The 13054-nt window shown below is 32.4% G+C and overlaps 1 protein-coding gene across 1 annotated transcript; it reads right to left on the minus strand.

Moving 5' to 3' along the window:
- Positions 1–5459: 5459 nt before the first annotated feature.
- Positions 5460–12615, minus strand: LOC132731862 (uncharacterized). The gene is made up of 5 exons (XM_060718159.1): positions 12151–12615; positions 11243–11401; positions 10505–10870; positions 10188–10245; positions 5460–9493 (listed from the first exon to the last, which is right to left on the minus strand). The coding sequence occupies exons 1-5, from the start codon at positions 12484–12486 to the stop codon at positions 8088–8090; spliced, it is 2325 nt and encodes a 774-aa protein (XP_060574142.1). The 5' UTR covers positions 12487–12615; the 3' UTR covers positions 5460–8087.
- Between the last annotated feature and the right edge of the window lie 439 nt (positions 12616–13054).

The raw sequence follows: 13054 nt of genomic DNA on the forward strand, positions 1-13054 counted from the left end.
GACAACAGAGCATCCTTACCCTGTATAAAAAAGCATCTTTACATGCTCAGAAAAACACTCTATAGCGTTCAATATTTATTTAACTAAATTGAATATGTATGAATATATTTTTAAAGATTTTGTGTAAAGGCTAATACGAGTACTTGGTAATTGATCGACGATGTGCGATAATAGCCCGATCGTATAAAAAATGATATGATCAACAATTGAAGACATGTATTAACATACCTAGGCCGGGTCTGCATTAATTTACGGCGTTAAAACTTCCCTGTTATTGGTTATTGCCCTTTAAGCCTATCTTTCATTAAATAATTATCTTTTCATTTAGTTCAGAAACCTACGGAAACATTATATGACTAAACGATTAGGAAGTTTAAGTTCTTGATTTCTAAGAGAATGCTTAAATCGAGCTTAAGTTGTTCTTGTGTTCATTATGATGTTGTCAAATCACTTATAGTTGTTATAATCTTGATGACCCTTGAACAAATAACAACAACAAAAAAACAAACAATTGTTTCCCCGTATTTATGATGTTTCTAGGTTCACTGGTAAACTAAATGATTTAGAATTTCAGTGAAAAAAAAACAAACAAATTTACCGTTAAAAATTTGTTTTGTTACTGGTTGAAAGATGTTTAAGTTTAATGTACGCTTGACCAAGCATTACAATTTGTTTCGGAATAAGTCAATAGCAGAGATTCGGAGATCATAACGATTCCGGATATTGTTAATCAGAAAGAACTTTTTCGACTCGATATTTTTCGGACGAAGTCCGTCTGTTATCAATTTGAATTCTTGTTAAATTAACATGGAAGGACTGAATATAAAAAGAGTTTTCATTGGTCATTTTAAAATTACAACTTTAAATCGGTGAATCTCATTGGTCACTCTAAACAAAATGTAAAGGACAGTGCTAACCATTCTAAATAAAATGAAAAGGATTGTTCTTAAAATAAAATTTTAACGATAGCTCTATGATAAAATGTAAGAGATAGTTTTGACACTATAAAATAAAATGTAGAGAATAGTTTTTTTTTTTAAATAAAATGTAAAAGAATGAGAATATTGTTTTTTAAATTTTTAGGTTAATTTGTAATTGATTACAAAATTCATATTAAGTCAAAAGTAAAACAAGTAAAAGGAACACCTTAAATAGAAGTTGCTCTTCTGTGAAAAATAATCAATTTAAATATGCTATAATTTAGTTTAAACAATTTTATTTATCATCTATTCATTTACATAATAAGGTACATAAGATAAAATTTACGGATTGAGTAGGAAGCTTAAAAAGATTTTTTGAAACTCTCTCAAATCATTATTTTTCTTTTTTTAAATTTTTTTTGGGTATATATTTATGTATATTTGAGTTAATTGTTTCATTTAGAGCATACCTAAGTGAATTATCGCCATATAGTAAAGTATTCAATGTAACAGTTGTGATTTAACTTAAATTGTTCGTTAGGACAGTGCGGTCATCTTAATACATGGGACAGCGGAGGAAATAATGTTCTGTATTTTCTTTTTCACAACATATACAAAAGGGCTTCCTATTATGTTTTCTTAAAAACAGATGTTCTTTCAGAGAGCTGCAAATTGGTCTTTATCGTGTTTGTATTATGTGATATCTTCTTTCACCTACATTGTAGTGAGCTGGGACTTTTGGACATCTTCATTTAATCGTTGTTGAAAATTGCATGCGATGGTGCATTTCTTAGTTCGAGTGGGAGATCGTTCCAGTCTTTAATCGAAGATGGTAAAAATACATTTGAATAGAGTTGAGCTTGACAGAAGATATTTCTAGTTTTACTTGCATTTCGTAACTTGTATACTGAAGTTTGTCCTAATGTTTTGGGAACCATGGAAGAGAGATATTGTGGCGATAGATGATTGGACATTTTATATAGCAGAATTAGTTTGTGTTTGTAGTGTCTTACTTTTAAGGGTATTAGACAAGTATCTTAATAGAGTTTTAAGAAAGAAATAGTAATAATTCTGCAGGCTTCAAGCTCGAATTCATCTTGTTAAGTTATATTATTCCAGACTACATTTGAGTATTCAGGAAGAGGCCGAATGAAAGAAAGATATATAGTTTCGATTGACATAATTTGATTAAATTGTTTACAAAATGGGTATTTTCTTAATAGTAACAAGAAATAATTATTATGGCATTGTTATGCAAGCATTGCTTACATTTCTTTTTGTTTTGGAAATTTAGAAATGACAAAAAATTGCATGTTTAACAGATTTACTTCGGCCGAGTATCGTTTTAAAAGGTACTTCTTGTTTCTTCTTTATGACTTATAAATATGGAAAACAAATATATGAAAAATAGTCTAAATAGAATAAAATTGACCATTAAACACTTATTTATCAATAAAATATTGAGAAATATTGATGAAAAAAATTGTGTATAAATTTTCATTTTGTCTTAAAATAGCAGGGTCATAACTTCTTTTTCAGTGTTTTTGCATTTGGTTCTAAGAAAAGGTCAGGTTTGACCCCTGTTTTAGTGGTTCTTAATTTAAGAATCAATGTTGTTTCATATCTAAAGATAGTTGCAGTTTATTTTGAATCCATCAGCATATCTGATTTCCGTCGGTTATTGTCTGCTTTTATCTAATTATGGGTTCATCCGATTATTTGTATTTTCGGGTCACTGATTTAGTTGTATTCCTACGCGTTATTATAAATTCAGTCGTTTTTTCGCGTTTTGCACTTATGTAAATTCCGAAAAAATACACATTGGCCAATGACCTGCATATTCCTTTTCTTCTGTTGTTTTTATTTGTTTAGGTCGTCTGTCCAAACAAATAATGGTAGCGAAATATCAGACCTTGACATACTTATTTGCAAAATCCGCAAGTATTCCGTCACAAACTCCTCAAAGCGGTTACTTCCCTTTATAAGTACACTAACGTAAACAAATTAATGGGAGATCACTGCGTAAAGATTGTCAAATGACAGGCGCATTAATTTTCAATCCTTCTCAGGGAAGAAATAATAGTTCCCGAGTGGTCGAAGATTTCTGATTTTGTGTTATTCTTTAACATTCCAGTAATATATTCAAATAATTTTGTTACGCGGATGAATATCATTTTAATCAATGAAAATTGCTCGGCTTTTTCGTAAAGCTTCGGTTTATTGTGACCGCCTTTACAGCGCATATTACACAAAGAGAAGTGAAATATCATATACATGTGAGAAGATATTTGCTAAATTAATTCACAGATATACATGATTATATTAAGCTCCATGACTATTTACATCTGTTCAGTGTTTAACAACAGGTTTACCGTGAACAAAATATCTCGAAATTACAAACCCTAATTCAGAATAATGTGGGTTGCCTCATGCCGCTTTCTAATAATTTCCCGATTACGTGCTCGTTTAAGAAGCAAGAGGTCTGGGGTTCAAATCCTAGTGAAGGCAACTCATGTTATTTTTTTTAATTGTTCAAGCCAAATAAACATTGAATTGAATATCAGTGTTGCAATTAGCCTTAAAGCCAATTTACTACAGTTATAACACTGGAAACAGCATTACTGGCACTATACAAAAACAAATTGTTTTATAATGTCACATCCTTCGACTTTCTGACATTCTGGGACCCAAACAAATTCCGCGCCTTCTGTGCTTTGATTTTTTTCTCTTGCTTTCTTTTGATTCATTTTTTTTCTAAAACATTATTGAATATTCCGATTTTATCACATACCCGTGCCGATCATTTGAGTCCTTGCACGGCCGTGCATATATTTGACGTGATGCCATTTTAAAACGTGAAGGTATACTAAATGTTACCGTTACAAGTCTGTTGTAAACTTGCCGACTTGAAATAAAACTTGTCTTATCTTATCTTTACACTAATAGGCGCGCCAATGAAAAGTGATTCTTTCGCCCTTTGAACAGTCTTACTTTTGATATGTGATAAATAGAATAGAATAAATATAATATTATATTCGTGCTGCTTAATTACATAAATTATTGACCTCGTTGATTAAAATAATATTTTAGTTCCCAGAGGGTCGCATAATATAATTCTATTTTGGTGACTCCTAGATTGGTACCTGTTAAATGTCTTTATCACATGGTGTAAAAACCATAGATATTTCAATAAACCGTGAAACAGAAATCATTATATAATCATCAGTACAAATTATAAATTTTATATCAGTTAGATATTTCCTTTTTTTAATTCGAATAACATTTAATAATTCATGAGTAAGTTGATTTTATGTTCATATCTTCAATTTTTATATTTTTCAAAACCTTTCTTATAACCCTGTTTAATTTAAACATTACAAAAAAGTTATGGAGCCGTACGCGCCCACCAGCATTGAATAAAATGAATCGTCACTGAAGTAATATCAGTTGATTAGCTAATTCATAATATATGCACATAGCGCATGCTCAATAACATGTCTAGCCAGCACCTCGATGTTAGGAATTTTAGGAGAATAGTCACTAAAACGAAGATTTTGCGATTGTTATGACTCAAAGAAGACGTCAGTGACGTCTATTTAGAATGACACCTTAGTACGGTCTACGACAATGCATGGCTTGCTCTAAATTATGTTCTCTTACAGTGTGGACGGCTTACAGCCACGTCACGATTAACGATCACTAAACGTGAATTTTATCCTGCCGACAAAAGCTTGTCATGTAAACATCGGAGACAAGTTAAAATATTTAAGTTATGGTTCTTTTACAGTTTCACTGGAATCTCTCTGATACTTTCTCTGGACAAGGAAAATAAAGACCATGTTAAACTTTGTAGGGATCTGAGTGTTGTTCATGACGCATTGTCTTAATATGGTGAATATTAGTGCAAACCTATTTCAAAATCTTAACAGATATTAAAGTTATGGATCTGACACTGAAAGTACTCTCCATCAGACAGTGCTGACCTTTGATTTCAAAGTCCGACCTTGACCACAGAGGTAGGGGTCTAGTTGTCTCGCATTACACGGTTTGTCTGGTGAACATTTGTGCAGAGTTATTACAAAATCACCGAAAATCAACGAAATAGTTATGGACCTTTGATGTGTTAGTTGGACCTTGATCATGGAGTTACGCAGTCATGTTGTTTTTGCATGACAGGTGATAACCTTTGCCAAGTCATTTCAAAATCTCTGACGAATGGCTGAGTTATGGCCAGAACACGAATTGACAGAAATACGTCATACGGAAGGAGGCCAAAAATATAAAAATGGGTTTCATCACCAAGTGGCTTTTTGTCAAAAATTTTGGTCGTCAATTTTTCATTCCGACTAGAATGACTTTCAGATACCAAAATAAAACATGCTATAAATGTTCATAACACATTCTTGGGAAAGTTAATCAAAAGTTTCGATAAAATCGAGCAGTTGTTGGTGTAAATAAAATGTATTCTGATTGAAATTTTGAGACGTGTGCACGAATGGACTGACAGAGGGGAGGGGAGGTAAGGAAATAATGCATCGATTTCCAACCCCGGTCGGGGAGCATTTATTCAATCAAATATATAGTTTTAACTAAGTAAATATCTATAGAAAGATTTATTCGTAAAAAACAATGTTTTGTCTGTGTTTTCTTTTTGGCTTGGGTTTTACGACACAACACCATGGCGTCTTTTCAACTTTACAGAAGGAAGATCTCACAGTTTCAAAGTTCATAAAGAATCCAGTACCTAGCGGAATCCGAACACATAGCGGTGAGTTGCAAGTGGTTTGAAGTAAACGACCTTAACCATCGACCAAGGACGCCGCCACAAAACATGTGTTGTACACTATTTTTTTTATCCGAAAACAAAGAAATATTTAAAAAAATATTTCAATAGACATTTACAAAAAGTTAAGTATTAAAATCCATAATGATTTAACCCTAAAAGTGATGTGTTAAAAGGATCAAAAGAATTCAAATGTATTCGTTTCTCATTGTGAAAAGCTCTTTAATATATTAACTCAACTGATATGACAGGAATACAAACATTATTGCACATACAGAAGAACATATGTTCAAAAGATATCAAATAAATGACTTGAGAGCCTTAAAATACGTTCTATTCTCAAATGTCCTTCACAAAATAATATTTTGGTGGGTTTTAATGTATCATATATATATGTCTCAAAATCTTTCATTTTTTTATTTTTCTCTGTATATCCAATCGTTACAGAAAATATTTTGATAGCACTGTCTCTTATTAGTTCTATTACTTTTAAATAGTCTAAAACATTTGAATCAGAAATATATTCAAACTGTAATTTCAATTTCATTCGCTCGATTCGTGGAACGATTCCTAATACATGTAATAGTTCAGGACATATACTATTTTCATCGACATGAAACTGAAAACGTACTGTCAACACTGATACCACTATATATTTACTTACACCAATCTCAAATCGAATGAAATCTCTGTCATATCGAAGGTTAAATTTATCACTTATAAGTACTTTATCAGCATTGCTACCTGTAAATGTAACGATAGAAATTGGGTCAAATTTTCTGAAGACCGTACGAATATGTCCAATTATTTTTTTCACCTAGAACATTCTGTAGTTCTTTGATTTTAATTTTAACATCCTCCAAGTTGATAACGTCAAATTCCTTTGAACCTAAAAACACATCCGTGAAAACGGTACTTTTAAGCCATAACTCGTTAAGCGGGCATCTTATCACATTATCGATTATCTGAGAACGATTCAGTACTATTTTGGATACAGAGCACAATGTATATTTCAAGTACAATTCAACATCAACTTCTGTATCTCGAAAAGATTCGATTATTGCAGACAGATTTCTGGATGTTAGAGTAGTATCAATCAATTCAACAGTACGAATATTCTTAGACAGCTTCCATTTTATTTCTGTAAGATTTGTAGATTGAATTTTTAATTTCCTTATATTTTTTAAATCAAACTCTTTGTGTAGGTTTTCGTCGATCCAAATGACATTAACTAGAGTCACATCAACACCATTATCCGACAAAGGAATATTTTCTAGAAATGACACGAATGCTGTCATTTTCACAAATACACACTCTAGCTCTAATACCTGAAGATTTTGACTTGAAACTTTAAACTTACTTAAATCTTTTGATATGGCATTTATCAGATGAAAATTGTCAATTTCTTTAGAAGGAAACCTTACTTTTGATAAGTCAACATGTTCAATCGTTAATTCTCTCAATTGTACATTCTGCAAATCAGAACATGTACCTGTATTAGTAAAATCACTTTTACAAATTTTTATTTCCCCTATTTTGATGCGTTTATTTACTGCACAAGCATTAACAAGGATGTTCAAAAGTGAACAATCAGAATTGCAATGCGTATATTTAGATTTTCTGAGCTTTATACGACGGAAGGTCATTTCAATATCACCTTTTGTTTTTGAAACAGAATTTATCATTGTGCTCAAACCATTTTCCGTCATATCATTCTCAGTCAATTCAACAGTACACATATTTTCAGGCAGGATAAATTCCACTTGGGTAAGGTTTGTGAATTCGATTTTCAATTTTCCAACGTTCCGTACATGAACAGATAGTGGGAACACTTCTTTTTCAAAGTGTTCGTCTATCCAACCTAAGCATATAAGAGTGACATCAACTCCTTTTCGTGATATAGAAATACTTTCTAGCAATGTCTTGAATGCAGTATGTGTCAAACTTACATATCTGAGCTCTAAAATTTGAAGTTTCTGGTTTTGTCTTGAAAGCCAAGGTCCCTTTATGCCGTAATTTGTTGATTCTATCACAACGGAGTTTGGGTTACCCCATAAGAATATGTCAGTAAGACAACAATCTTCTTCCTCTAATTTCAACGTGAGATCTAATTCGTGGCTAAAGGCGATTCCCCTGTCTCGACAATGTGACGCTATTTCTTTTAATATTTCTTGATACAAGTCTTGGCGTAAGTCTGCTAAGAAATAAAATACATTTGTCATCTCAACAATTTGATACGTTTGACCGCATATACCGGCAATAAGTCTTTTAATTTCATTTCTGTCACTGTCAGCAGTAGCAATATGCACGGCTGCAAAAAACTCTTGAAAACTTTTATGGATAAATGACAATGATGTTTTTGGGATAAAATTTGATTCACTAGATTACGACTTTTGTGTAAGAATTCCCGTTTGCAGAAATAAAAGAATTTCTCTTGAACTAAAACCTTGCTGTGAAAGATCAAACACAGAAAAAACTAATGCAGAGTCATGGGATTTTTTAAACAAGGAATCAAATGCAAATTGTGAAAGCTTGAAAACAATGTTGCTATTGTCTTTAATGTAGCGAAACACTTCCAACATTTGTGGTAATTGTCGAGTTGAAATAACATAAGGCAAATCATTTCTTTTTTCCGCCAGATGTAGCATAATGTTTATAATTGAACAATACAACTCTGTTTTAGATTTTTCAAGTTTAGAGTTTTCTTGCCATAAGCAAATTAGTAATTTGAGTAGGAGAGGAGTAGACACCAAATCATTTGTATCACTCAAGCTAACTGCCGTTTCAAATGCAATTGTGTGATCTTGTGACACTAACATATTTTCAATGAGCGCCTTTGATGATTTTTTCCCAATGCCCGTCAGTCTAACTTCTGATTCATGTTCTTCAATGCATGGACTGAGACTCTCGTATTTCCATCTCCGAGTTGTAAACAATTTGACATATTTTCCACCAACAGAGCTTAGAGGCAAACCTCTTGTGACCGTAGGATGTGTTGGCAAAGGTGTGGGCGGTTGCCATTCGTCCACTCCATCAAGAATGCAAAGCCATTTTTCTGGAATTCTGACTATGGTGCTTTTGAAGCATTCGTTAAGTTTTAAATTTTGAAAAAGAAGCTGTTTTACTATCATGTCTTCAATGGAGACCTCTAGATTAGTATCGCGAAGAGATATGAAGAAAAGGAAATCAAACTTTTCGATTAATGCATTATTTGTGTCGTCACTTGTGATCTGTGAACTTTTAGCGACTGAAATTGGCGGACCTTGATTGTTGTTATGACTTGAGAACGCATTATTTATTGTACTTGTGCTTAGTTCTTCATTACATAGAGAACTATCATCACTGTATTCTGTCTGCGACATATCACTTTCATCAGACATATAACTCTCATAAAAATAATCATCCATATAATCTTCAAAACATTCAACAGTCTGAATAGAGCTGTTCTCTGTTGATGGTTGATTTTTAAAACCAAAAACAGGAGTATAATCAAGTGGAAGTTTTCCTTCATTTGCTCTAACAGTACACCATAGTGAAATCAATTTCCTGCAAAAAGTTGATTTTCCTATCCCTGCTTCTCCGGTTAGATATATGTTGCGCATGACTTTATTGTCTTGCTGGAACATATCGGCTAGTTTGGTTGCGGCTAAATTTTTGTGTTTGCAAATTATCTTTGCCTGTAACGGGACATAAAGCTTCTCAACGCTTTTTCTGTACTTTGTAGAAAGTGGAGATATTGGTATCTGAACATATTCCTTTCTATAAAATTCCAGTAAATATCTTTGGAGACCTGTCAAAATGTAAGAAACCATAACAATAGTGTAATGCATGTATATATATATTATAATAACAGTTATCGTTCTGGTGTTGTTTTTTTTTATTAGGTTTTAAGTCAAGCCGTATAGTATAGTATAGCACAGTATAGGTCATATGGCGGCGTTCCAGCTTCAATGGTTAAGGAAGACCTCAGGTACCCTCCCATGCATTATTTCAGGAACATATGGGCTCCTGAGTAGAACCACCGACGTTCCGTAAGCTAGCTGGATATCCTCCTCACACGAAAGAATCAAATATTCCTGTCGGGGACTGGAACACACAGAGGTAAGGGGGAAAGTAATTTGAAGTCAACGACATTAACCACTCGGCCACGGACATCTCTCGTTCAGGTGTTGAAAGATGCATTGACATGGATTTAAAGGTTGATATGCTAATATATCTTTTAGAATGAGGATAATAATATCAAATGGATTGCATGTATGTCCCCATGACCATTGAATGTATTGTTGCAATTTAAATATGGCCGGTATACTATATAAACAGAATCGGAAACAGGAATCTACTCCGCAAGAAGTGTGTTAATATTTTTTTACTTTCAAGAACCTTAACATAGATGGACAATTCAATATTATGCATTAAACTATATAAGACATCGAAGTACATGGCATTTTTTGATAAAAATCAGTATTTGTAACGGAATTCATTACCTTTTTCATCTTCAGTCAGCGCAGAACATACAGTTTCAGCATCAGAAATTTCTTTAGACTAAAATTATATCAGAAAAATGGTGTGAATGGGAAATAGGGAACATATATATATAATTATTTGGGGAAACAGGAAATATCATTCATATTCGGTCAAATACTTTTATTGAATAATTGGCACTTTTTTCAAGATTAAATAAGCAATAGTTACATTACTCACTTTAAAGTCTACCAAATATATGTAAAAATCTTAAGTATCTAAGTCTTCATTTGAATTTAATGAAAGGGAAATAAAAGATGATGGAACACAAAGGTTCAACCTGCTCTTCGATTTTGTTTTCATGGTCATTCACTCGACTCTCAAAGTATGTATCGATGTTATCTGTTATCTGCCTTCCCTTTGTTTCAATTTCGTTCACAGCTGTTTGATATCTACTTTCGAACTCATTCTTCTCTGTTTGCATACGTATCGTTTCAGCTTTGATTTCCTTGTTCTGTTCCAGTAGCCGCTGGTCAAAGCGTGAATCTAAATCATCATGAATTTCTTTTCTCTTCATCTCGATTTGTTGAATGGCTTCGTCTTTAGTTTTTTCGATCTTTGTTTTACCATCCTCAACAGCTTTTAAAGCTTGTCTTCGCATTTCATAAGCATCGTCTAAGCTTATGTGTATCTGATTTTTCTTTAACTGCATACATGAAACGAAACGCATATTATCATTTGACTTAAAAACTACAAGACTCAAGAAAAAATACATATAAGAATTTAAAGAATTAGTTAAATTTACCTTTTATCAATATCTGGTCACGCAGTTACTATTATAACTTAAAAAAAATGACTGAAGGCCTTTCGATCATTCTATTGATTTATGAAAATGTGCCTTAATCTGGAGGCTTATTTTTCATAATAATTAATTCTGAATCGACAAAGATTATTTTAAATATTTATAGGAATATTTCACGCGAATATAAATAGAAATATGTAGGACAATAACAAGTGTAAAAACTGAAAAAAGAAGTAATTTTTTAGGATGAATTAATAGAATCAAGGTTATAGTGACCTTTTCCAATTTTATTACGGCATTTTGGGCAGCTACATCTGTGACTAATATCTTTGGATCTTGAAGAACCAAAATCATCCGATCTATATATTGATATAAAGAACTTTGATCGACTTGGAAGGATTTTGAATGCATAATATCATTGCGGATATCCCGAACCTTTAAATAAAATGAAGTGATTATAATTCAAAGTAATGTCAAATGTATCGCTAAGTCTACAAGTACGTTGAGCATTCATATTCAAAGTTATCATATAGATAAAACAGATCCATTTTAAGTGTCAACACCAAACACGTTTAAAGGAATCCTCTGTGACCCAAAAGTTAAAACACATTAACTTTGAAAGTTTTGTATTTATTAATTTGGGCAAATTTAAACGGAACAAATTGCAACACATAATTAAAACATAATCTCACAATTGAATTCAATACTTTTTGTGACGTTATTAGTCTGATTTATTGGAGTTAAAGCTTTCATATGTGGCTTATTTTGCATATTTTTAATACTCTCTCTGCAAAATATAATCAGCAAATTTTAAATCGTTATCTTAAATTTTGCACGTAAGTATTTACTGCTATCAAATTTAACACAAATTTTGAAAAATTATATTCAGTCCAGTCTTGTCAAAAACAGTGTGGAGTTCCTCTTACATTAACTTTATTAACTGAGGATGAATTTTGACAAGACAGAAGTAAATGGCAAATTTGTTGGAAATAACACTGTTTAAGAACGACGACTATTGGGAAAATATCGTTATAACTTCTAGCGACGGTATAAACAGCCCCGAGTGGGATACCAGTATTACAGAAAATCAGGTATCGATATGAATCAGAGTGCAACATTTTATTGACTATCATGTAGTTATCATAAATATAAATAGGAATGAAATTTAACAACATAAAAAATACCTTTTTTATATTATCTATGCAATCAACGTAATTACGGATCTCGATGTTATTCACAATAATTGACAACAGGCCAGCAGCGTCCGTGTCTACAGCTGTCCCTTGTTCTGAATAACCAGTAGTTGAGAGATAACACTTAGCGATTTCCCAATGATCACTATACCATTTTCTTGGGTCCGTGTTGATCCATAGAGGGTTTCTTTCGTCATGAGCAATGACAATTAAGTCATACAATAAACTGCAGAAGTTGTTAGGACATTTTCGTCGTCCAACAGGATTGTTACAGAAACACTTGGATCTAAATTTTTGAATACATTGATGTCTTGGATGATCTGGCATGAGATTTTCAGATGTACATTCAGTGCAACTGGTCGCAGGGGACCCAGTACCCTTTATGTAACTTTGAAGAAGGTTGCTATGGTGTTGTTTAGCAAATTGGTCTACAAAGCCATATATGCCTTCTTTAAGGTACTTAAGACCTAGGGCAGCACGCACCCAGTCCTTGTAGAGCGGGTCCTCAAAAGCAGACATACCTGCTGAAATAGTTCATATGTTTTCTTCAATATCACAAAACAAAATAAATTTTACAGAATTTGAAGAATCAAAAGCAATAATGTTTTTAATTCGAAACACATTGTTCAATCATAAATATATTATCATTAAATATAATATATGTCATGCAATCATCGAAATATAATATTAATATCTTAAAATATGGAGGCTCATATTCTCGTTAATACGAAATGGTGAGAGAAGCTACGAATTTTCAAAACGTTGTAAACGTTTATTGTTATGATGATGATGATGAAGAAGAAGAAATAGTTTATTTCGGTAACTTATACATTAACAGTATCTCGTTACATACAATAATTACAAATATAATAATTCTGTGGTCACATGACAAAAG

Source organism: Ruditapes philippinarum, unplaced genomic scaffold (assembly GCF_026571515.1).
Source record: "Ruditapes philippinarum isolate M1 unplaced genomic scaffold, ASM2657151v2 ctg4999_1_1_1_1, whole genome shotgun sequence".
In the NCBI taxonomy this organism is placed as follows: domain Eukaryota; kingdom Metazoa; phylum Mollusca; class Bivalvia; order Venerida; family Veneridae; genus Ruditapes; species Ruditapes philippinarum.

Coding starts and splice junctions, on each gene's coding strand:
- LOC132731862 (XM_060718159.1), bottom strand. CDS start 12,486: ATGCCAGATCATCCAAGACATCAATGTATTCAAAAATTTAGATCCAAG. Junction 11,402..12,150: donor GCATAGATAATATAAAAAAG/GTATTTTTTATG, acceptor TTTTATTTAAAG/GTTCGGGATATCCGCAATGA. Junction 9,494..10,187: donor GCTGACTGAAGATGAAAAAG/GTAATGAATTCC, acceptor ACATTTTGACAG/GTCTCCAAAGATATTTACTG.